The following is a 25,570-nucleotide window of genomic DNA, read 5'->3' on the forward strand; positions in this document are numbered from 1 at the left end:
TCCTTTAGCGGTCTCAGGGGCCTGGAGCCAATCTCAGCTGACACTGAATCTCAGTCTCCAATCAACCTAACTCCGATCTACATGTCTTTGGGTTTGTGGAGGAAGCTGGAGAACCCAGAGAAAACCCTGCAGACACCAGGAGAACCTCCTCCTCACAGAAAGGCTGCACTAACAGTGTTGACCACTGCAACACCATGCTGCCCAAAACAATGAGAACCATTTAACACTGAGTGTATTTGAAGAACGACTCATCTCCACTGATTGAACATGTTATTGATCATGTCTGGACTCACAGAGCCTTCCTGCAGTTCCTCACAGCTGGGATCAGTCTCCATCGACCCTGGTATGATGTGTTGAACTTCTTCAGGTCCAACTCATCCAGAACCTCCTCTGACATCTGCAGCATGTAGGCCAGAGCTGAGCAGTGGATCTCAGAGAGTTCCTCCTTTGATCTGTTCTCTGACGTCAGGAACTGTTGCATCTGCTGATGAACTGAGTGGTCGTTCATCTCAGTCAGACAGTGGAAGATGTTGATGCTTCTGTCAGGAGAAATGTATTCACTCTTCATCTCCTTCAGGTTGTTGGTGATTCTCTGGATGATCTCTGGATTGTTCTCTGTCCGACCCAGCAGGCCTCCTAAGACTCTCTGGATGATCTCTGGATTGTTCCCTGTCCGACCCAGCAGGCCTCCTAAGACTCTCTGGTTGGACTCCAGACTGAGGCCGTGAAGGAAGCGAACAAACAGGTCCAGATGACCATTTGTACTGGTGAGGGATTTCTCCATGGTTCTCTTCAGGAGGTCATCCAGGGAGAAGGTACTGTCTGTGTTCCCATATGTTCCCAAGAAGTTGTTGAGTTCTTCTGTGTTCCTCTTGGTGTAACAGTGGAACATGTAGACTGCAGCCAGAAACTCCTGAACGCTCAGATGAACAAAGCAGTAGACTGATTTCTGGAAGATCACACACTCTCTTCTGAAGATCTCAGTACAAACTCCTGAGTACACTGAGGCCTCTGTGACATTAAGACCACACCGCTCCAGGTCTTCTTGGTAGAACATGATGTTTCCTTCCTCCAGATGTTTAAACGCCAGCCTCCCCAGCTTCAGGAGAACGTCCCTGTCAGCCCTCTTCAGCTGCTGTGGAGTCGTCTCATGTCCCTCACCGTACTTGTTGTTCTTCCTCTTTGTCTGAACCAGCAGGAAGTGTGAGTACAGGTCAGTCAGGGTCTTGGGCAGCTCTCCTCTCTGGTCTGTGGTCAACATGTGCTCCAGAACTGTAGCACTGATCCAGCAGAAGACTGGGATTTGACACATGATGTGGAGGCTCCTGGACGTCTTGATGTGTGAGATGATTCTGCTGCACAGCTCTTCATCACTGAATCTCCTCCTGAAGTACTCCTCCTTCTGGGCATCAGTGAAGCCTCGTACTTCTGTGACCCTGTAAACACATGCAGGTGGGATCTGATTGGCTGCCGCAGGTCTGGAGGTTATCCAGACGAGAGCCGAGGGAAGCAGATTCCCCGGATGAGGTTTGTCAGCAGCACGTTGACTGATGACGTCTGTGTGACATCAGACACAAGCTCCCTGTGGTTGAAGTCCAGAGAAGGTCTGCTTTCATCCAGGCCGTCAAAGATGAACAAAGGTTTACAGACAGCGTCTCTGCCGTGAGCTTCTGTAACGTTGGATGGAAAACACGGAGCAGCGTGAAGACTGTGCTGCTGGTCTTTCACCAGGTTCAGCTCCTGAACGGAAGCACAGTCAGCAGACCCACGTCTTGGTTTTCTAAACCTCTGCCCAGTCCAGAGTGAACTTCTGCACCGAGAAGGTTTTTCCAACGCCAGCGACGCCGTTGGTCAGGACGACTCTGATGCTGCTCTGCTGGTCAGTTGAGACTTTAAAGATGTCGTGGCACTTGATGGGAGTGTCGTGGAGGCTCTTCATCTTGGAAGCCGTCTCAAGCTGCCTCACCTCATGTTGAGTATTAACCTCTTCACTCTGTCCCTCTGTGATGTAGAGCTCAGTGTAGATCCTGTTGAGGAGGGTTCTACTTCCTGTTTCATCAGCTCCTTCAGTCACATGTTCACATCTCCTCCTCAGACTGAGCTTATGTTCATCTAAAACCTCCTGCAGACCACGATCTGCTGAAAGACAAGAAACAATGTTAAGAGACAATCTGAGAATCTGCTGATTGTTTTCATCAGATACAGAAAAACTACAGAAAATAAAAGCTTTTTAACTTTGTGCTTTTATAACGATGTTAAATGTTGATGCTGTATGAAGGAACAAAATAAAACAACATGTGCTGATGTCAGAAGTGAAGACATCAGCAGACACATGTACAGTGCTGCTCTGACCGGCTGTCTGAGCTCCAGCTCCTGTTCTGGATCTTTTTCCACACTGGGGACAGGAGGAGTCTCCTGAAGAACCAGACTGGTCCCAGTATGAGGTGATGCATTGTCTGCAGAACCAGTGTCCACAGCTGGTGGAGACTGGGTCCTTCAGGACGTCCTGACACGAAGCACAGCAGGACGACTGCTCCTCCTCAGAAACATGACTCCTCTTCCTGTCTCTGTGAAGACATTTCCTGATAAGTCACATGTCACAGTCACAGGTTGTCACATGTTCAGAGGACTGATGTTTACCAGTGTGTGGAATTTGGTGCAGATCCAAATCAAAATGAGTCTCTAGTGAATTTCAAAGTGGTTTCATAAGGAGCGTGTTGGTTCTTGGTGGAGGTCTGAGCTCTTTGAGTGATTCTGAGAGATTAGTCACCAACTTCAATGAAGCTGTGTCCTAATGCAGGGGCCACACTAGAGGAAACTAAATCCTCTTCAGAGCAGGTCACAGTAGAAACAGTCTCTTACTCTGTGTGTGAGGGTCCAGGTTCATTACTGAAGGTTAGAGGCTGATGCATGGACCAGTCACTCTTCAGAGACACACAGCTGGACCCTGGAGACTCTGCTCTCAGTCTGTGGTCCTGACCTCTGCAAACACAAACATGTTTTTATTCAGAACACATCATTCACTGGTTCATTCTCTGAGGATTCAGTTTGGAGGTTCACGTGTTTGTAGCAGGTCTCTTACTTTGTGTTTGAGGGTCCAGGTTCATTACTGAAGAATATAGGAGGTTCCATGGACTGGCCACTCTTCAGAGACACACAGCTGAACCCTGGACACTCTGCTCCGTCCTCCTCTTCCTCCTCATAACCACTCATCTTCAGTCTGAGAGGAAAACACTGTGAGCTCAAACACACACAATGAAGCCAGGTACATAAACTCAGTGTTTCTTCAAATAGAACAGAGTCAACCCTCCTACACTGTTTCCTGTTGTCAAGGTAACCTGAGACAGTTGTAGGTTTAATGTGTTGGACTCTGCCGATCACAGCGTTGAGTCAAACTGTTGATTGAATGACAGAAGTTCATCCTGAATCTTCTTCTCTCTAAAGTCCACGTGTAGAAAACTGACTCAGAGTCTGTGACAGTAAAATAATATGAATGAATAATATTAATGTTGCTGAACACTCACCAGCCTCAGACTTCACGTTTCCTCCCTCTGCTCGTTACAGTTAAAACAAAGTCTGAACACTTTCACTTTCACTGGCTGTTCATGTCTCATGAACTGAACACAAAGTGAACCTCAGTCCTGTCCGTGTCCTGATAACTTGTGATCCGTGTTTCTGTTAAAGTGTAAAGTGAGCGCAGGTCCGAGGAGGAGACAGACTCGGACACAGACTCGGACACAGACCGGACCTTTAATGTTCGTCTGTCCTGAAGCAGCGGTGTTAGAATTATTCTGCGGTGGAAACCTCTGACACTGTGAACGCATTGGAAAACACGAGTCATTGAGTTCAGTCTCTTCATCGATGCAGAGTCCACATCGTGATGCATCAGCCAAAAATACCAAGGAAGGACACACACACACACACACACCCCAAAGACACACACACACACACACACACACACACACACACACACACACACACACACACACACACACACACACACACACACACACACACACACACACTCAGGTGACTGTAACGTATGATTCTGAAAACACGTTCTGTTATTAAACACTTGATGAACAGACGTGATGAAGATAAAACATGAAACTGTGAGTTAACTCTGTTAATTAGTCCTTTGAAGGCTCTTTGTTCCAGACCTGCTGTTCACATCTGTCTCTGGGGATCCGATCACATGAAACTACGTCTGTCACCAGGTGTGAACTGACAAACTTAGAGTCGTGTGATCAGCAGACGGATGTTAACAGCAGGTGTGAGAGTGTGACAGTAAAACTTTCAGAAAGTTGTGTTCACACTCACCTGCTCACTTTTCTTCCTTCTGCTCATCCCAGTGAAAATGGAGTCTGACACTTCCCTGTTCTCATGCTCCTCCTCCGTGTTGAACCAGTTCACTCTTGAAAACAACCAGTTCAAAGTCCAGTTCATACACATGACAATGAACTGGTTCACGTTCACACTTATTTTTTGGGGGGGATGGTATTTAGTTAATAATTGATGGAGTCTGTTCAGCCGATGTTTGGCCGCCAGGGGGCAGAAGAACAACCTGACAATGAGTATAATAATAATAATAATAATAATAATAATAATAATAATAATAATAATAATAATAATAATAGTGATAAGCAGGGATAACATCATCTATATTGCACAGCATCCTGTTATCTAATAAACAGACGAAAACCTGTTTTAGTTTTTCAAAAGGAAATATTTATTGAAAATGCAAATGTACATTTGTATAATACAAATCCTCTTTAACTTTAAAATATCCAGTGTTTGATATGAACAAAGAAGAAAGAAGTTTGGTCCACAGAGAAACATGCATCTATAACGCTCCACCGTGCTCTCCCTGTATTTTCTGTCATCGATAATTGAACCAAATCAAAGTTTGGTTTGTTTCTTCTCCGCTTGGACCAAATGTTTCCACCAAATAAAAACAGCTTTGCTCTATCGAACTCCAATAAATAAATAAAGTGCTCCACATACTGCTGGATTCAAATCAGTTCATTCACCTGACTCCCTCTGATTATCTAAAAGATGTGTGTAATCAGTACATTTACAATTTATTGTCTTAATAAGAGGGAAATCTCAAAGTGTTTGATGTTGCAAAACATTTTCAAACATTAGGAAATTTAGTTATTTACAAAAACCAGGCACAATGGGAGGAGATGTGGAGAGTGTGCAGGCTGACAGGGAGGTGGCGCTACAGCAGTTTGAACAGTAACTTTGAACCATGGACTGTAAAATAAAGATGGATGACGTCTCCACTTCCTCCTGTTGATCAAAAATGAAGCCAAAATATCTCTGATCCCAACTACTAACATGGAGGAGGCAAGATTTATGAATTATACTGCAGCCAGCCAGCAAGGGGCGATCAAGATCATTTGGCTTCACTTTTGAGGAGCAGCCATGTCGTCCATCTTTAACTACAGATGATGGTAAAATGATACGTAAACAGCTTCAAGTGCAGTTTGTATATTTAATTTTAGTAAATGTTTTATCTTGCAGCGTCAAAACTTTTCTCGGCTAAAATCAAAACTATAAATATAAATGACCAATAAAGTCGTCACGTGTCGACTGCTGCAGATGAAGCTGCAGTTCGACCTCCCTGCCAGCAGAGGCACCAGAACATCGTACTTTGTGTGTGTGTGTGTGTTCAGGACCACTGGCAGGAGCAGTCGGTGGGCTCCTGGATGCTGTAGCTGACCCAGGTTGCGTTGCCGCTGCAGTAGAGCTGCACCGAGCGCCGCTGCAGCCCCGTCTCCCGGCAGCACTTGCAGAAGCGAGCGTACGTGTTGATGTTGTAGTTGTAGATGCTGGCGGACGGACACTTCCCGTCACATGACACGATGTTCACCTGCAGGACACAGAGCGTCAGTGCAGAAGGTCACACGGCTGGAAGTCGCCCAGAGGAGTGGACACATTTCTTTAAATTATGACGTCCTCAACTGGTCTGTGCTCAACATCCAGTCTTCATATTTCTTCATTTCTTTTTATTCTCTTTTAATTTCTTTTTAAATGCTTCTTTCTGGTATTGCCTAATGTTGCTTTGACAATTCGTCATGATGCCTCTTATATCTTATGAAAAGTACTTTGAATTGTCTCGTTGAAATATGCTGTACAAATAAACTGTGGGTAATTTTAGCTTTGAAATGAAATTGGAAAGTGTGTGAACTGGGAGAGTTAAACCACTTTCCAATTTCCAATTGTGTGAATCCAATTAGTTGCTTGTGTTAACTCGAGATTCATATTTAAAATGTAAAATTTGTCCACATGCAAACACAGAGTTCAATACATGTGAAAAATTAAGTGTCCAAAAACAATTAAATTGATTTGTTTTGATTTAAATGGACGGTTCTTTTGAGGAAATTCTTATTTCACATACAATTAGCACCAATAACTACATTTCTTCTGCCAGGAAATGTACTGGGAAATTACAAACCTGTAAAACGAAGTGTTACCAGTTTCCAGATTTTCTTATTTCTTATTGTATGAACCAGGAATCACGTTGGACACAAACATACCGGCCTGTTACTGCGACAGTCGTTCTTCCTGATCGTCATCCTCACCGTCACCCGCTGACACGACTTTCCATCTTCTTTGCCTGTTCGCACCAAAAATCAGTCCGAACGAAGTGAGCATGAAAAAATCAAGAAAACACACGTGATCTGACAAATGTAGCGACACAGCAAACAGCGGGAAAGAGAAGAAGCCTGACAGAGAGGAGAGAAGAAGAAGAACGGTCAGTGCTGAGGCCGTCGATCATGCACAAGCTGAGAAGCTGCTTTAATGGATGGACGACGAGTTGGATGACGGAGAAAGTTTGAAAGTTAAAAATAAAAGCAACTCGGGAGGAAACTTCTCAGAGAAAAGAAAAATGAAATGTTGAGCAGCGTCATGCTTTTATCTCGCACAGTGAACTTCTTCAGACGAGTTGAAACCAGACGGTGTGAACGTGCTCCATCGACGTTTGAGACATTTTCACACCAACACACATCAACGCAGCGGCCATGTTGTTAAAGAGGAGGCTGTGAATCTGTCTGTCGGCTTCATCCTCAATCAGATTCAATGTGACGTCTGACTGTCGCAGTTTGGTTTGTTAGAAAGATCCAAATGTGGATTTTCAAACTTTTACATACTTTAAATTGGAAGAAATATCACCAGTAATATTTCTGATGTAATATTTGTTTCTAAGCTGTTCTATGTAAATTCAGAATGTAGCATTGTGTATAATAACTCTTTATTCCCTGTTTCCTGGTTTCATCAGAAAACAGCACAAAACATATTTTAAATTATGATATTTTCTACAATCTGAAGTGATCAGCCTCTCTCTTCAATATGGCGGCAGCAGAGACGGTTCACACCATCAGGGGATGTGAGGTCTGTGTGTACATATCTAAAGTATTTCTGGCATTTTGCAAAAACACAACAGATAAAATAACAACAGAGTACAAAGCTGCTATGTGCGGCACATCAGCTGTTTCCCGTTCTTCCTCTGAACATTTTAAACACGTCTGTTCAACAGAGATCTGTGAGTAAGTGAGTCACATATATCAGTTATATAAGTCAAATAAGTAAATATATATGTGTCATAATTAATATTTATTCTTAGATTAAATCATATTCATTTGTGTTGATCAATGTTAATGGGAAATAGAAGCTAAAGTTTTTACACAAAGAGTTAAATGAAATGATTCAGTGTATAATAATATAACTATCATCTATTGTTAATATTGAAATAATTCAACCACGTTTAGAATTTTCTTATTTTTCTTCAATGTAAACATGATGCAACGTCCTGGACTTGTTAAAAAGAGGAAACTGCAGATGTAAGAATATATTTAAAATGGGAATAAATTCAACATTAGAATCCTTTTGGTTACATTATGGAAATTGGTTAGTTACATGTACAAGTTACACGGCTCTAAAAACTACATTACCCATCAGCCCCTGATGCTGATTACCGCTCACAGAGTTCTCTGGTGGTGGAACGAAACTCAAACACTGAAGAACTAACTTCAAATGTTTAAATGTGTAAAACATGAGTATTTTAAATATGGTTAAGTTCCAGTTCATTTACATGACAGCGTTTACAAGTAGATCTGAAACAATGAACCAATAATCTATTATATAATTGTAATTAACAAAAAGAGCACTTCAAATTGTGCCAGACTAAAACGTCTCACACACGTTAAATGTTATTTGGCAGAACGTCGATACTGCAGCTCCACTCCGGTGACACAAGATGGCAGCGTTCGTATCTGAGATGTTTTGGCTTCACTTTCGTACAGCAGGAGGAAGTGGAAACACGTCATCCATCTTTATTTACTGTCTATGTTTTAAATAAATGTTCAGTTTCACACTGATGGGGCTGTGTGCCTCACATAGTAGCTTCAGTTTTCCACACAGCGCCCCCCGGCGGCGGTAGTGCAGAAGCATGCAGATGTTCCACAGCTGCTAGATATTCGGAGAGCAGACCCACACACACCCCCCTCCACCACCCTCCCACCTCAGCATCTACTGACACATGCAGACGTCTAAGCCCGACTACTGGGCCACTACCAACAGCACATTGTTGTCAATCAACAATGCACTGCCCAGACAGTGCTAATGGGGACAGAGTTTGACTGTCGTGTACATGTACGTGATCCACTGGGGAAGGGGCGGGGTTTCCTTTCTGTCCTCTCAAGTGTGACGTCATTTCTTTGGCCAGCGTGACGGAGGCCCCGCCTCCTTTGAGGGCATCATTTAGTGATGTCACTACGTCGTCTTTTTAAGATAAACACTCGTACGACACAAAAAGTCGTCCTATGAGTGAAATGGGTTTTTGACGCGAGGAGAATGAATCATACGACAAAACCTGATTTTAATTTGACCTGAAATGAGGCAACAGCTGAGAGGACTGTTCTGGAGGAGGGTTGCAGTCCCACTGGGGGGGATTCATCCTTGTTATTATCTTTGGAGGGAGTACATTGTTGAATTTCAACAATGGCACGGATTGGCCTTGTTGTTGTGGTACCTCGTTCACAGTTTGTGTTAACTGTGGGAGTCAGGGGGCTAACGGGGAAAGGGAACAGAGGGAGTCCAGTACCTGGTGGGATTGGTACATGTTGGTAAGCTGCAGCACACAAACCACAAACCCACTTGTATGTCATCAGATGCCTTTCAGTGAGAGCTGCTTCACTCGTGTGGCACTTTGAAAAAGGTGCTTCTCTGATCTGAATACAGGTTTTGGACTGAAACGGACAAACTGAAGGGCAAACATGTCGGAAACATGTTGAGCGGCAGGTGAGGGCGCTCTTCAGTGTCAGCTGCAGCTACAGCTCTACACTAAACTACAACACTGCCGCTACGCTCACGTCAGATACTCACATGTTCTGCAGCATCCGTCCATGTAACTTACGACTGTTCCACCGATCTGGGATCAGACATAAGGGAAAACTATGTTAAAAAAGTCCCTGATGGAAAATATCATCTATTCTAAGGATTAGAAAAATCTATAAATCAATTCACTTTTTCAGCAGTTACGATGTTTGTATATCATCTATATCAAGTTTCAGCAAAACAATTACGAAACAGGAACAAACACCAAACTTGAAAAATGTAATTTGATGTTTATTAGTTTGAAAACTAAGAAAATATTGATTTAAAAGTCCTGAGTCATGTTTAAGACTCAACTCAATAAAATGTGAGACTCTGGTCAGGAGGAAAGCATGTGTGTGTGTGTGTGTGTGTGTGTGTGTGTGTGTGTGTGTGTGTGTGTGTGTGTGTGTGTCTGACCTTCATGCACTCGGTCTCGTTGAAGGGGGGGCAGCTGAAGGAGTAGGAGATGAGTGTGGGTCCGGACAAAGTGTCTGTGCAGTCGAACTTCACACAGTTCCACACCCAGGATATTCCCGGCTGAAAACACACACACATCATCAACAAGTTTCTGAAAACTTGACATAAAATATATAATCACCTTTAGTAACTACAAAATAAAGTTTTAAACTCCTTAAAAAGGAGTTCCTACCTTATAGAGCGCCACCGTCCCGTTCTCGTGTTCATAGAGGCAAGAAATGTTCTTACAAGCACCACAACATGTCGACTGGTCTTTGGGAGGGACGTAGATCTGATTCTGAAACACAAGCAAACATTTCAGATGAGTCCTCTGGGTGAAATAACAGAACCAGAAGAGGCTTGAGGGTCTCTGCAGAGAGGGGGTCTCACCGGCTGGCAGTGGGTGGAGCAGTTGATGCTGGAGGTGCGGAGCAGGTGGAAGCCGCTCGCCGGGTCGAGGCTGCGGCTGCACTGCCGGCTGTGACACAGGCCGTCGTCCCGGTCCCCACCAGAGTCTGGCCCGGCCGCAGCACCCCCCGCTCGCCAAACACACACACCGCCTCGCGCACTAACCACACACAGAGGTAGAGGTCAGAGGTCACGGTGGACAGAGCGGCAGTAGATGCACTTTCTAATGGAAACTGGCAGAAATAACCTTTTTGTTGCTCATGTTGTTTCTAAATCTTGAATCATTTCTCACCACACTTGTATCTTTTGCAGGAGCACTGGTTCTGTGGGTCGGACAGGAAGGCCCGGTCCAGCTGAGCGGCCTCTCCCTGCAGAGCACGAGGACAAAGAGCTTAGAACACAACATTCAAGACTTTACACAACTTATATAATTCACTGGTACATTTATTCATTCAGGTTTTATGTTGTGGTTTCTTCAAAATGTCAACTTTTCTGAAACTAAGAAAAGAAGCTTGTGACAGATTTTCTTTATTCAGGTTCAAACATGAAAATCAACAAAAAGGCAGAATACACATGTTAAACTCAGAGTTCTATACATGTGTAGATACACTCTGTAAAATATGTGCGAAGAGACGAACTGAATTATAAAAGTCAGGACGTACCAGGCCACATTTTGGGGAAGCGATTTTCTCACAGGAACATTCTGGAAGCAGAAAACAAACAGGATCGACATCTCCACACTTCAGCTTCATGTTTCAGATGTTTAGTCGACAAACAACAAAAGTTTCTGCATCATCATGAACTAAATCTGTGACCTGATATAAACCTGATTTCAGTCTTTTCTATGAAAAAAAGGACCCGACTCTGACGCTGATTTAAAAACCAAGCTAAGGTGAACAAGCTACGAGTTGCAGACGGAGGTTTGGGACCTGAATGCATCATGAACTGTCACGTGACGTACCACATGTTTGGTTTGGGCAGCAGCGACTCGGACCGGACGTCGACAACACCGACATCCCAACAGCACAACTGAGCTGAGGACACCTGTAGGGCTCACACTGCACACACACACACACACACACACACACACACACACACACACACACACACACACACACACACACACACACACACACACACACACGATTAACGTGTCAAAACTTCTGCATAAAACTGTATCTGAGAAAAACAAGAAATTACAGAGACACAGACAAAATGTTTATATTTTCCTTTTAAAATGGAGAAGAAGAAAGAAGCATGAAAAGAACATACTTGTACAAGAATCACAACTTTGTGCAAGTACTGCACTTAAAGTAAATATACATGGCACCACTGAATCCTATATATTACCATGAGGGAGAAATAATAATGACATGGGAGGAAGAGGAGAGGGGAGGTTACTATTGTGTTAATGTTAGAAGGTGTGTGTGTGTGTGTGTGTGTGTGTGTGTGTGTGTGTGTGTGTGTGTGTGTGTGTGTGTGTGTGTGTGTGTGTGTGTGCGTGTGTGTGTGTGTGTGCGTGCTCTGACCACACTGGTAGGCGGGGCAGCAGCGGTCGGTGACGTTCCCGTCGACCGTCAGCACCTCCCGTCCCAACAGAGAGGAGGCGTCCCGGACAGGAGGAGGAACACACTGCAGGAAACACACACTTTGAATGAACCTGCTGACGACTGGACGTAAACACAGGAGCTGATGTGACGTGTGTGTGAACTGACTGCAGATGTGGGCCAGACAGCAGCTGCCATCGGCTCTGGTGGCGATCAGAGTCTGGTCCTCTCTGCAGGTGGGAAGGTCCGACTCACAGAGATCAGGGTCACACTCTGCAACACACAGAAACTAATTCATCCACCAGATCCACGTGTTGGGAAACACTCTTCTTCACCTTCTCACTGAGAGTTAAATGAGGAGATCGACACCAATGAGAAGCTGCAACTAACTCTGAACCAATGAGAAGCTGAAACTAACTCTGAACTAAGTCTAAACTATAAACAGAATGAAAACACTCAAAATAAAAACTCACCACAGACGTAGTGCGGACAGCAGGAGTCCTGCCTGTAGTACGAAACCAGCTTCTCCCCGTACTTACACTCAGGAGGGAGCAGGTCACACAGGCTCTGGTTACAAACTGCAGAGCCACAAATCACATCTTCAACATTGGATTTTCTAATTCTACACCAACTTCTTCAGTTTGAACATTTCAAACTTGCCGCCTCACCGCAGACTCTCTGTGGGCAGCAGCTGGTGTCGTCGGCCAGGCCGATGATCACCTCCCCTGCTCTGCGGCACACGGGCGCCGCCACGTTGGAGCAGTCGTACTCCACGGGGACGATGGAGTCGTTGTCGCAGCGGTACATGCAGCAGGCGTCCTTCGAGGCCTTCCACACCTCGCCGTGAGCACGGGGAGCGCCGGAGCTGTCGGTGCAGGCTGAGGACGCACAAATGACGCCATGATTTCTAGTTCACTGGTCATGAGACGACAACACTGAAGCAGACTGCAGGAACAAAGGTTATTATACAGGTCTCGTACATTTAAAACTGACTCAAATCAAGACTGAAGATAATTCATTCATTTTCAGATTTTCTTCACAACCTTGTGTCGTCATAATCTAACTTTTGTGACGTCCGGTTTGAGACTTACCGCATTTCTCGGGTGAGATGCAGAGGGCGGAGTAGGGCCGGTGGAGCAGCGTCCCCTCAGGACACACGCAGCCCTCGGTCAGGCCTGAACACTGGTCAGGTCGGAGTCAGTCGTGGTTGGGGCAGGACTGAGACGTGCACGCCGGCAGACAGGCCTGATACCGCAGAGTGTCGGGACACGCAAAGGCTGCGGAGGAGAGACACGCAAACATGTTGGTGCCGCAACCACATCACAAGATCCAAGGTGGTGCTGCTAGGATGAATCGATCACGCTCCAGGTAAACAGGTCATAGGGTCGAGAACTTTGCTTCAATCTTTATTACATGACTTTGGCCTGATTGTGCGTGTTTTAAAATACTACTAAATACTTTAATAAACACGTGATTACGCAGGGATTTTTCACGTTACAGTAGGAGAATGTTTTTGTGAACCACAGTTCGGGCCTACATGTGTAGTCAAAAGCCTAAATCCACATGTCCTTTGTTCTGGAGAAAACCAGAGCCTCCACGTCAGTCTGAGAGAACTCAGTCTCCCAGGGTGCCTCAACGTCACACAGAGGTGTGAAAACCGACCGGAGACACAAGGGTCAACCACTATTGGTCACTCTGGGCCCCATGACCTGTGAGGTCACCAAGCCAATATAAGGCCAGGTCTCCCTTTCTTCATTCTCTTTCTACGACACCCTCGAGAGGAGAAGGCTGTCCAGCCTCTTTCCGATTCCTCTCTCCGAGAGGAGCTCAAAGATGCAGCTTCCAGCTCACCTCAGCAACTGAGCAACAGGACCACAAAGGCAGGAGCCACAAAACCAGCAAGACGACTTCACAGAACTTCGAACAGCACATCAACCTTTTTTCCCTTTCCATGGACGGGTAACACAACTGGGCTTAATAATTATACTAGGCTTAGCAAAGACTGTTTATTCGATTCTGTGTGATGTTTATAAGTTTGATTTGTGTTGCTGTGATATTTTGGTTACAAGTTATTTGAAAGTTAATGTTAGTTATGCTCTTCAGTCTTTCCTTGCATGCATTTAGTAACTTTCTCTAATTTGGCACCAACACACAGACACACGCAGCACCAATCTCTCTGACCCCCGCCATAAGTCGTAAACATTCCAAAGGGGGTTATCTTTAGAGTGACCAGCCGCCATTTTAGAAGCACGCTGACTCACACAGACACACGCACACGCATACTCACATACATATCTTTATTTAGTGAGTACACCGTTAGTAATTTGTGTTTTTTATACTTTATTATATTCATAATAAATGTTTTTCTTTCACAAATGTTTTTTCATTAATGTTGCATAAGTAAATTTTGCCAACCTCTACACTGTCAAGAACTCCATATCCTTCAACTTAGCTAACTATCTATATGGTAATTTTGGTTAAAGTTATTAATTGAATTGTTAATCAGAGTTCCAAATTTGTAGTTAGTACTTTTATGAGACTTAATCAATAAATTGGCTATCTTTTCCCTTCCTTTGAAGGGTGGTGCCCCGAGGTAACTTTAATCAATTAAAGTTATTATTTAATATAAATATTGTTAATATTAACTATCAATATTTTATTTTGATAACCAAATTTATTGAATGCCGAAAGGCACACCATTTTATGGTATCACGTTTAATGCATTATTGCACAACAAGAAGCACAAGTGTAAATAAAGACATTGATGATGGCTGAACTCTGTCACTGAATATCACAGTCACACACTTTCTTTTCAGCCACATATGTTTCTGGATTATTCCTCTAGAGTTGCACCACAGAACTCAAACTGGGTTGAACTTTCGGATTTTCATTTTGTAAATGAAAAACCATGGTGATACAGGAGGAGGTGAACCTGCGGTTTCTGCTGATCACGTCAGAAACAGTGATCACGGTGACATTTACGATGTTTGTGAGGCCTTTAAATCGTATCGTTCATTTCTGAGGACATGCTCGACCAGCGCAAGACAGGCGTCGGCAGCTGTGAGGTGCACACGTAGTTCAAAGCAAGTAGATCTGCGGCCTTGGAGCCAACATTTTGTTCAAACATTTAGTTTATTCTAGTTTAGAAATTAGAAAGAGTTTTAACAGGCTGCTCATTGTGGTCCAGTCGTTTTTCCTTCATTCACTCAGGAGCTCAAACAGCAGCTCTTCCGTTGTTTCACTGAAACTTACGACAGCGATCCGGACTCCTCCACTCGATGCAGATGTTAAATTTGTGACACGAGGCCACATATGCAGCCAGCGCCACACACTGGTTGTTGACGTACTCTGCATCTCGGACCCAGACCTCACAAAATGTGCTGGGCGGGACCTAAAAACCAAGAAAGAATACAAATGTTTTTTATCTAAACACATTGGTCATCATAATTGATCAAAGTAAAATCAATCATTTATTTTTGCTTGTAATTCGTCAAACACTTGTTTTACCAACGACAAGTCAGAGAGCGACGATGGCAGAAAATGGTTGAAATTAAATTACCATTTATTTATCGTATTTTATTATTTAATGATTGTTTTATATCATATTTAGGTAAAGAATTTGTTCTACTTTCACCCTGTAAGAATATAGAACCTGAGCTGCACCTTCACTGTGTTTCAAACAGAACCTGAGTTTAGTTTGTGATCAGGCTGAGAAACTATTGAGACCAGAAACCGGCCCGTAGATGGGTGAACACGTACGAAGGCGTGGCAGGAGGAGAAGTGGTGGTTCTGCAGCATGTCCATGCATACGGAGCAGTCGCTGGTCGAGCAGTTGAGCTCGCGGCGGCGGCTCTGGCTGATGTAGCTGGTGGTGTTGGGAACCTGCCAGCTGTCGATGAAAAGAGCCGGATCCTCGCTCACGCCCAAAATGGTGCCGTTGGCCAAAGTCAGGTCGTTGGTTGGGTCTCCGTCACAGAAACCTGAGGCGGGTGTCACACAAACACAACATTAAAATCTCTCATAAAGGATCTGACAATCACCGAATGTGACAAATGGCTGTTGTAGCTGTTGTAACTGAACAATCAGGGATTCTGCTGTGTACAACATGCAACCCAGACTGGTGTTTCAAAGAGAACTGAAGCAGTAGAATCTGTGCAGGAGCTCGATTTCTCTTACCACAGAGGCCCATGGTAGGAAGCTTGTTGCTGGAGCTGTCGATCACCATCATCCCGGTGCTGTGATACCACTGCAGCTTCAGACCGGCTGGGCTGCGGATCAGGTACATGTTTCCTGTGTCGTAGATCTCGAAGCCATACTTCTTGAAACGGGGTTTGGCGTATCGGGAATTTACGTAAAGCTGAAGGAGGAAAAGAGGTTTACCAGAGGTTTAACCTGCTCGTGTGACAAATAAGATACGAAAACAGTAAAAGTCAGGATAAGAAGGACGCGTCTCTTACCCTCCTCTGCAGCCGGTTGATGACGATGTGGTTGGACTTGTGTGTGATGTTTAACGCCACCAGACAGAGGTTGGTGAAATTCCAGAGGAGCTTGAGAAAAGAGAAGGAAATCAGTGACTTCTGTCTCCATCGCTTTAAGGGAACCAGGGAAGTCGACTTACCAGCGACTCAGAGTCTGCGGGACACTCCTGAACCAGGACGCTGACGGTCTCGTTGGGCAGCTGGGTCACGACGTATGAGGCAGCCTTGTAGATGGCAACGCTGTTCCCATCAAACGTGATCACATTCAAGTCCGGAAACATCGAGCAGCGACCTGGAACATCAAGAAAAGGTGATGATGAAAAACCCAAAGCAGGTAAAAGTTAATCTGCAACATCCATGAAATATCTGCTGGAAACACAGAGATGGAGAAGTTGGTTTTCCTCACATGGACAGTCCCACTGAGGGCAGCACTTGTCTCCATTGACCAGGATAGCGAAGCCAAGCAGGCCACAGTTCGGGGGTTCGGAGGTAAAGGGACAGCTCTGAGATTTGTTGAACAGGACGAGCTGGTTGTTGACACAGATGTACTTTGTGCACTCGTCAACGATCTCTGCGTACGGAGGCTGGATGGAAACAAAATCAAAAACTGAAAACCAGTTTCTGGCAAAATCTTTTTTTGAGAGTATTGCACCATCTGTATCTTCATAGACGACAGATTTTGATCATATCGTCAATTGTCCATTTGCTCAAGAAGGTTGTGGAACTATAGTTTATTTCCTCTTAAATAAACTGTGTTTTAAACGCTGGTGTATAATATTAATAAATGCATCTACTCTGTAAAATAGAGGAGGATGCTGGCTGCAGCTTGATTAAAGTTGCTGTTGGGGCTTTTATTATGAAATTTAGCTTTAAAAATTTTCCTTCGTTGATTTCTTTGCTTGTAAACAGGAACAAACACATATAGAAATTTGGATCAAGTTAATCGTAGAACTTATATGTTAGAATTCTGTGCGACTGAAAAGTGAATGCGTAATAAGTGAACCCACGCTGCACATCCTCATTGGTGCAACAGCCTCAGCCGTTGAGCCCTCCGCCGTGTGTCTGCTCGTTGCAGGTGCAGGAGACGCTGTTGCACCTGGACTGGTCTGACCCACTTTGTCCGACTCAGTAGTTTGGACCCTGGTGGCTGTTAGGAGTGACGTCGCAGCAGGAGAGGTTATCCCCGGCTGGTGGGTGGAGACGAGCTCGTCAGGTGGCGGCATCACTGGTTGGGATGTGGATGGTGATGCTTCAGTCTCTTTGGTTGTCTGAGTTTTCTCAGATGTGACTGGCTCTCTGCTGGTCGTCGTGGGGACGGCAGTAGATGCTGTGACGGCAGTAGATGCTGTGACCGTTAGATTAGGACCGGGCGCTCGGGGGGTGATGGTGGTCGGGCCGGGAACTGCTGCGGTCGTGTTGTCAAGCTTTGTTGTGCTCACTGTGGTGACAGACTCGGTAGATGTTGCGACGGTTGCAGACGGCACTGCTGACGTGGTTGTTGTGCCGGGGCTTGGTGCGACAGTCGGCGACCCGAGAGTGGTCGATCTGGTGGTCACTGTTGGGGGCCTTGTTGCTATGGTAACCCTTGCAGTGTGTGGCCTGACTGTTGACCGCTCGGTCACTGTGATCCTTGGGGTGACTCTTGTTGTCACAGGGACTCTGGGTGTCATCCTGAGGGTCGTCGTCCGTGATATGATCGAAGCAGTTGTGGCGGGTGAAGCTCTTGCGGTGGACACCAAACGGGTGGTGACTTTGTCTGAAAAAGTTGTCGTCCGTGGAGCTGCGGACGTAGTTGTGTGCAGCGGTGACCAAGATGGAGGCAGCCTGGTTGCTGCTGTTGTTGACACCTCCACTCTGCCTGTCACTGGATGTGTCGTCTCTGTTAATGGCTGGAAGACAACAGGTCTCGGCTTGGTGGTGACATCACCTGGTGGCACTGTTGTAGGGGCTGTTGTGAGGGGCGTCGCAGGTGCACCAGGTCCAGGTGATGGAGGTGTAAACAGTATCCTGGTTGTGGTAGTGGCGATTTCTTCAGTTGAGGTTGTAGTTTGGGCAGCGGAGGTTGTGACAGCCGCTGACGTCGCAATGGTGACCACCGGCTTCGTTGTTGTTACAGCAGGATGAGGTACTTCTGTAGTTTTGGTGGAAGTGACCACATGGACAACAGGTTCAGAAGTGAACTCTGGTGTAATTGTCACTGTCGGGCTGTAGACTGAGGTGGAGGAGGTCTCCTGATGGGTGGGATGCCATTGCTCGGAGGTCCGCAGGGTAGTTGCAGGATGAACGAAGCTCTCTGTCGTTGGTGCAGTCGTGGTTTTGGTATGAGACACCGGCAGTGCAGTTGGTTTTGTTGTGACATGAGGACCCGTGGACATGGTGGACGTTTCTGGAGCCTCTGACAGTCTTTGAAAAGTGATGTGAGCGGTTCTCTCTGTGGTCGGGACAGCAGCGGACCAGGAGGTTCTCTCAGTGTAGACTGTGGAGGGGGACGCAGGAGAGGCTGTCATGTCTGTAACCTCTGGAGATGAAGGTGCAGGTGTTGTAGCTGCAGGTTTTTCAGAAACTGTAGTCTCAGGTACGTCCACTTTCGCTGTCGTTGTCCTCCAGGCTGCAGCAGCTGAGGTCGGAGCAGATGTTGCAGTTGTAGTCGCTGCTACATGGAGTTGGGTTGATGTTGGCGACTCAGGGGCTGATGTGGTGGAGGTTGTAATATCTGGAGGGGGGGTAAACTCAATCTTAGTTGTGGTAAGACTCTGTGTTGTTGTTCCTGGTATTCGGTGTTGTGTTGTTTTACTGGTAGTAAACGGTGCCACTGGCTTTCCCGATTCTGTGGTCTCTGCTGAAGTTGCCATGGGCAAAGACACAGTTTCTCTTTCGACAGGAGGAGACGTCGAGAGCGGTAATGTGGTTGTGAATGCTGTGCTTGGTGAACCAGGCGGGATCGGTGTGGTTGTTGTTGGAGGAAGTCTCTCCTCTGTTACCATCTTTGTGGTGGCGAATGTGGATGCTGTGGTGGCCACACTGGGAGCCATGGTTCTGCCTGTGACTGCAGACGTCTCTGAGATCGGAGCGGGACTGGAAGCTGTTACAGTTGGAGTAATCGCTGCTGAATGTGTTGTAGCCTCTGTGGTCTCTTTGGTTGAGTGTGTGACAACAGAGAGAGGGCTGCTGCTGGTGGTGCTGGTTGGCCCCACGATGGAGGTGGTGTCTGGCGCTGCAGGTGCAGTCGACTGCAGAGTCGTGGCAGTGGTGGTGACCAGTGGCTCAGGGGAGTCCGTGGCTTTGGTGGAGGAGGTGATCCAGAACAGAGCGGTGATGGCAAACGGAGCGATGCTCGTCCTGGAGGTGCTGAGGCTGGAGGGGTTGACGGTGGAGCTCAGCGCCTTGGGCGTCCATGTTGTTGTACCTGTCACAGTGGTGGGAGGGGCCTCGGTCTCTCTGACAGTCGACATCACAACCCCTGGCCTGACAGCAGGGGGTGCTGTTGGGGAAGACAGAGGTCCTGCTGTTCTGGAAAGTTCAGGAGTAGCGGTGACCGGTCGGGTTGGCTCGTCAGGGGCGGGTGGGGCCATAGTGGAGGTGATCTGTGCAGCAGGAGAAGCTGTGGTGATTTTAGTGGTTGGAGATTCATGTGGTGGAGCGGAGGACTGGGTGGTGACTGTGGTCTTCAGGGTGAAGGTGGAGGCAGCAGAGGTCAGCTGAGCAGCGGGTGGTGTTACAGGCTGCACAACAACAGGGGCTTTAATACCTGAAACAAAACAATACAGAAATGTGTTGTTAAGTGTTGAGGCTGTTGCAAAAAATCTTTCAGACATGAACTCCAGAGAATGTCCACGTAATTCTGTCCGGACTTTCTCCGGAGTTTGCCTTTCACTCATGAAGGAGGAGCAGCAAGATATTCTGCATTAACATGCTAGTTTCTGTATGAATTCACAGAGGATACTCACAGTCTTCCACATAAACACAACGACGGGTGACCTCGTCCAGAACCATGTGGGGGGGGCAGACAGGAAGGCAGCCCTCCACTCTACAGACAGCAACACAGGGTTATATATAAAATGAAAAGTCAAACAAATCTCAAAGAGACTTTTCACAGTTTTGATTTATTCAGAGTTCTCTGACCAAAATGATGCTCTGACCTGTGATGTTATTGAATCTTATTTATCTATATCTTTCTATTTTTATATATCATTGTGTCAGGATATGGAGGTTTTGGGAGATTTTAAAGCAGTTGTTTTGTTGGAGTTAGGAGCTCAAAGGTCTCACTGTGGGATGGTGGCGCAGGCTTCGGCCGACGGGTCGCTGCAGGTCCTGAAGCAGGGGATGACGCAGGAGTCGTACCTCCACTGACACTGAGGACGAGGCGGAGATTCTGGGTTTGGGCCTGATGAAGAACCGACATTTTACATTTTCATTTCAAGATTCAGTATGAAAACATCATATTCTTCATCTAAGCTTGTTCATGTTCTCTGTTCAACTTGCATCACATCAATACTTTTTCAATAATTAATCAATACTCCACATTTCAAATCTTTTGCTTTTTGAGATTTTGTTATTTGCAAATGATGAAAAGCTAAACTGAAAGAGATCTGAGGGGATTAAGCTTTTAAAAAATTCTGGATTATAACTTGAGAAAACTCCTTGAGAAATGTTCCTGGATTGAACAACTGTTGTGTCTCAGTAACTTTTGGTGGAGTTATGATGCGTTCACTGCACATTGGTCATTTGAGCGCTGCCGACCTGTCAGTCTGAAGAGCGTGGCCTTGCGGTAAGTGTCGGCGTGTCTGTATTTCAGCAGGTGGAGGCGAAGCAGCGTGGTGTGCAGGAAGAAGCCGGGTTTGGCGTGGGATTCCAGCGAGTCGTAGCCGGGGACCCAGGTGTTCCTGTGGAGGACGAAGGTGGCCCCGTCCCAGAATGCCTCGCTCTCCTCCCACTTGGCCAGCCTCACCTGGCCGCTGGGGCTCGCGTACAGGAAGTAGTTCGGTCTGTGGGCCGCCTCAAAGGAAACCCGTGATGTGTCTGCATAGACGATAATGAAATGATTCATCAGAACGCCATGAAGAAGGCGAGCGGACAAGAAACACAAGTGTTATCTGCCTCATATTCACAGTCAAACAAACAGTTGTCTATTTACATATAAAGCCACATTATACCTCCTCTTCTTTTTGTTCCGTTTTGTTTCTCCACCAACATCTGTCTCTTCAGCAGCCTGATGCTCCTCTACACAAAGTTTAACACACGGTGGAGGTCGATGGAAACAAGGTTGATGAAGCAGCAAAAAACTGAACCAAACCTCTGAAGCTGCAGGTTGTGAAAGTAAAACTGAAAAACGCTTTGACGACACTGTTGATTTATTTGAACTGCTCTGTATTAATGGTATTAATTTTAAATGCTGTGAATTGATATCAGGAACAAAGAAAGTAGGTGGAGCCTCACTGATTTATCGTTTGGCCGATATGAGTCTTTCACGGACATATCACCATCAGCATTTATGTTTGCTGGTATGAAAACTTTTATTTTAAAGAGTAAACAATATAGAAAAAATGTGCATTATTGTTTTAGATAATAAAGTGTGTTTATTTTCTGAATTCATACTCGATTCATATCTGTATTGAAGATGTTTTACTTTATAGTATTGGTATCAGCATCTACTCCAATAGAAACTAATTATCACAGGAACAATGTCAGAAAAAGTCTCCTCCTCTTTCACACCAAAATTACCAGGTATATAAAAACGTTTTAACTTATGTATGATAGAATTGCTTTGCCTAAAAAAACGAGATTAACTCTTTCCCCACTGCCAGTAGAGGAGTTTGTCTTTCTGTCCTGTTCACGGTGCGTCCAGTGGAAAAGAGGCTTTTGTTGACTGAATTATACATTTATTTTTGGTCAATGAATTTGTCTGTGTCATCTTGTGCGAACCCTCAGAAAACAATGACATAATATGTGTGTGAAGGAAACAAGAATGTGTCTGGATTCCTCTTGAAAAGGATCCAGAGAGCAGCAGCAACATGCAGCAAACAGAGCAGCTTGTTTCAGGGCGTCTCGGCTTTCTGACCGGTCTGTAGCTCAGGTTGCAACATTAGCATTCGGCAGCCTGATCTCTGAACCCGTCAGCCACTGGAAGTCCATCTGTTCCATTGCGGTGTTTCCACTGAGGCGTTCAAATCATTCCAAACACTGTCGAACACAGAGGAAACAGTGGGAGAGGAGAACGCCGGGCGGCCGGTCGTCGTTTATCTCTGAAACTCTCAGATTAGCTGGAGGAGAAGACGCGGTGGAGTCAGAGGTGGAACAAAAAGTTAGAAGATGGAGGTCTACACCTGGAATGTGGTTCAGCGTCTTTAAACTCATTGTTTTGAGCTCGTCAACCGTTTTAAGTGACATCAGGCAGCTGTTTTTTCTGATAAACAGCAGACGGACACAGTTAGACACCAGCTGCTGAACACAGTCGAGCATTTAGCAGCTAATGACCTGGACATTGAGGTCGTTCTTTAAAAAACTTAAAGATTCTTCTTGTTGCACTTTGTTTTAATTTGTATGAAGCGACTTTCAGACAAGAAAAGAACAAAACTAATCCAATCTTTTGCAAAGGAAAAACACAGGAGAGGGCGGCTGTGGAGGAAATGGACTCACCGTGGGGTCGGGCTCTGCTGAGGCCCGGTGTCATCATGAACTGTGAGAGGCTGCTGGTGGTGCTGGTGCTGCTGGTGCTGCTGGTGCTGCTGGTGGTGCTGGTGGTGCTGAGGTTCCCCCACTGCAGGAACACAGAACCGCCGGACCTGCTGGCTGCCAACAGCATCGTCCGATCCCTGAAGGGGACGAGCCTGAAGGGGCCTTTACCCAAAACTACAGACAGGACGCCATGTCAGTGTTTTTACAGTATAACAAACCAACCAATTAATGCTTCTCAACCTTGATTTATATTTATTATACTTTTTTAACACTTAAAAAAAGTAAGGAATTGAATCCCATTTTCACAGCCATACAAACAAAGTATAAACTGTATCAGGGACATGAATTCATTTAGATTTTTTATCATGTTTTTAAACTTCCCAGCTTTATCTTATTATAATATTGTTAATAATAATAATTATTATATTGATATTTAATTATCTGGAGAAGCACAACTAGGATGGAATAATGGGTCGATGGATTAGCCAATAAAAAAATAAGGTGAGAATGTCTGTGGTCTGGAAAAAACCTCCCACACTGATAAATACTGTGAAAAATGACTGAGCTCTGGGTGAAATAAATAAATGTTCATACCTTTGTTGAAGAATTCACAATCATAAGCTGCAGAGAGAAAATAATCAGTTAATAACAATAACGCAAATATTAAAAAGAGTTTTATAATTAAGACAAATCTGTTTATCTTATTTAAATTTAACATTTTAAAGGGCTCTTTTAATGATGAATGATTTAGTAATGTTTCACAGGTTGTCAGGTTATGATTATCTCTGAAAATATATATAAATAATGAGTTCATTTCCTGCACTTTGACTTACGGCACAGTGACGGGGAGCGCCAGTCGACAGGGACGCCCTGGTGGCAGCAGCGTTGTGCGTACGCCGCCACGCTGGTGCAGAAACACTCGCAGTCACCTCCTCGGCTGCAGGCGCACGTGTCCGCCAGACAGTTCATGTAGAACCAGGTAACGTCCACCTGAAAAACACTAAACACGCTTCAGCAATTTATCAAGAACATAAATGATGACTTTAATTTAGATATTCACAAGCGACAAGGATTGATAGGAAGGAAGTCGAGGAAGAAAACGACTCTATTGAACGTCACACTCCAACTTAAATCTGTCAATTTATGTTTGAGCTATTTATTCTATTTATCTGGAATATAAGAAATCTAAAAGGTTATGGAGGAACAAACTAAAACACACATGTTAATCCAAGGGAATGTGTTAAACTGAAAAAAATTTGAAATATATGAGATTGACAGTTTCACAACAAGAGTAGTTGAGCGTTGTCAGTCAGGAGGTGATGAGCAGTGAGACGAGAGAGTTTCAGAGCAACGAGACAGAAGCAGCAGATCCAAACCTGCAGGAGCAGATTACTCACCACTGGGTGGCAGGCCTGGAAGACCTCGCCGAGCAGGACGGCACATTGACGCTTGGCAAAGGGTTCTCTGAGAGGACTGAGGCTGCAGGGGTGTCTGATGTCGGGACTGTTCACACACTGATCGCACGCACACACACACACACACACACACACACACAAATCACTTGTTTTTGTTTGTCAAGTGTAAAAAAACTTTATTTTACCAAAGGGGAAAACAAAACATGTTGACTCGTCCACATCGTCTTTGATTTTATCCGAACTCTTCTTCGTGGTTTGCAGTGAAAGTGACCGATTTCCTCCGGTAATCCTCCGGTATAATTTTGCCGTGATTCTTGAGTTTGGCTCTAATCTGTTCGTCAATTACTGAGGAACTCAACATCTGGTATTTTTCTCACATATTAAATATGAATAAATCCTTATTTTCAAGGTCAAATACCTTCTCAGTCCCAATTTAGTCACTTCAGGACTTTTATTCCAGGTTGATGGTTAATGGAGTTTTGAGTCTCAAATATTGATTAATTTGTTGTTTTTTGTCATATGTCCAAAGAGTGTATTTTACAAACAAAGCATCGGAGCAAAGTGAGGTGTTGATTTCTTCTATCGACTTTGTCTCCACGTTGCCCACAGATAAAGAAGATAATTTCATTTCCTTTTGCATCATGTTAAAACATCATGTGCTGGAAGGGGCTGAGAATGAAAACCTCGTCTGATGATGCTCCAGGTGATACTCACCTCCGCTGCCGTCCAGCTGTTCCCAAACTCCTGTGGCGTAGGAGAGTCGATGTTGTCGGGCGTCCGCATCTCGTTCACCGTCTTCAGGTCAAAGTTTCCACACAGTCCGCTGAGCTTCCCCTGAACACATCATCATCATCATCATCATCATCATCATCATCATCATCATCATCATCATCTCTCTTTAGTTCGATATTTTCATCATATATTTTATCATCCTGTTTGTTTCAAAGTTTCCTGAATGTCTTTAAACAAACTCACTGCCTGTAGTTTCTCTCCGATCGCCACGAACAACAAATCACTTCATTATTGGACTAAACAATCTCGTTCACTTACTTTGTTGTTTCCAAGATTTCAACCACATCACACGGTCTTCATTTGGAGAAGAGAAGAACTAGAGGTGCTCACCGTGTTTGAGCATCATGTGATGCGGTTGAAAGCTCTCAAAGAAGCGTGTAAGAGGATCTTGAGTGTGATGCATGAACTGTAAAGCTCA

At 45.0% G+C, this 25,570-nt stretch overlaps 2 protein-coding genes across 2 annotated transcripts in view; both read right to left on the reverse strand.

The window, feature by feature from the left end:
* LOC118103919 (NACHT, LRR and PYD domains-containing protein 12-like) overlaps positions 1-1,632 on the reverse strand; it is a gene marked incomplete at its 5' end in the record, with an annotated part of 27,243 nt that extends 25,611 nt beyond the window's left edge. The window contains 3 exon segments of the mRNA XM_047340123.1: positions 294-633; positions 688-1,515; positions 1,518-1,632. Coding sequence (XP_047196079.1) covers positions 294-633; positions 688-1,515; positions 1,518-1,632 — 1,283 coding nt within the window.
* Positions 1,633-4,771: 3,139 nt separating this feature from the next.
* The window catches only part of otog (otogelin), a 46,276-nt gene continuing 25,477 nt past the window's right edge, over positions 4,772-25,570 (reverse strand). The window contains 30 exon segments of the mRNA XM_047340127.1: positions 4,772-5,875; positions 6,543-6,622; positions 9,391-9,436; positions 9,799-9,918; positions 10,031-10,135; positions 10,228-10,343; positions 10,346-10,405; positions 10,538-10,613; positions 10,908-10,948; positions 11,775-11,851; positions 11,853-11,877; positions 11,961-12,065; positions 12,266-12,370; positions 12,461-12,670; positions 12,884-13,069; positions 15,045-15,183; positions 15,552-15,772; positions 15,969-16,149; positions 16,250-16,339; positions 16,411-16,562; positions 16,677-16,854; positions 17,278-20,018; positions 20,218-20,297; positions 20,537-20,654; positions 21,011-21,289; positions 22,907-23,119; positions 23,540-23,566; positions 23,779-23,935; positions 24,343-24,459; positions 25,075-25,194. Coding sequence (XP_047196083.1) covers positions 5,675-5,875; positions 6,543-6,622; positions 9,391-9,436; positions 9,799-9,918; positions 10,031-10,135; positions 10,228-10,343; positions 10,346-10,405; positions 10,538-10,613; positions 10,908-10,948; positions 11,775-11,851; positions 11,853-11,877; positions 11,961-12,065; positions 12,266-12,370; positions 12,461-12,670; positions 12,884-13,069; positions 15,045-15,183; positions 15,552-15,772; positions 15,969-16,149; positions 16,250-16,339; positions 16,411-16,562; positions 16,677-16,854; positions 17,278-20,018; positions 20,218-20,297; positions 20,537-20,654; positions 21,011-21,289; positions 22,907-23,119; positions 23,540-23,566; positions 23,779-23,935; positions 24,343-24,459; positions 25,075-25,194 — 6,366 coding nt within the window. The 3' untranslated portion in view covers positions 4,772-5,674.

Source organism: Hippoglossus stenolepis, chromosome 1 (assembly GCF_022539355.2).
Source record: "Hippoglossus stenolepis isolate QCI-W04-F060 chromosome 1, HSTE1.2, whole genome shotgun sequence".
NCBI lineage: Eukaryota > Metazoa > Chordata > Actinopteri > Pleuronectiformes > Pleuronectidae > Hippoglossus > Hippoglossus stenolepis.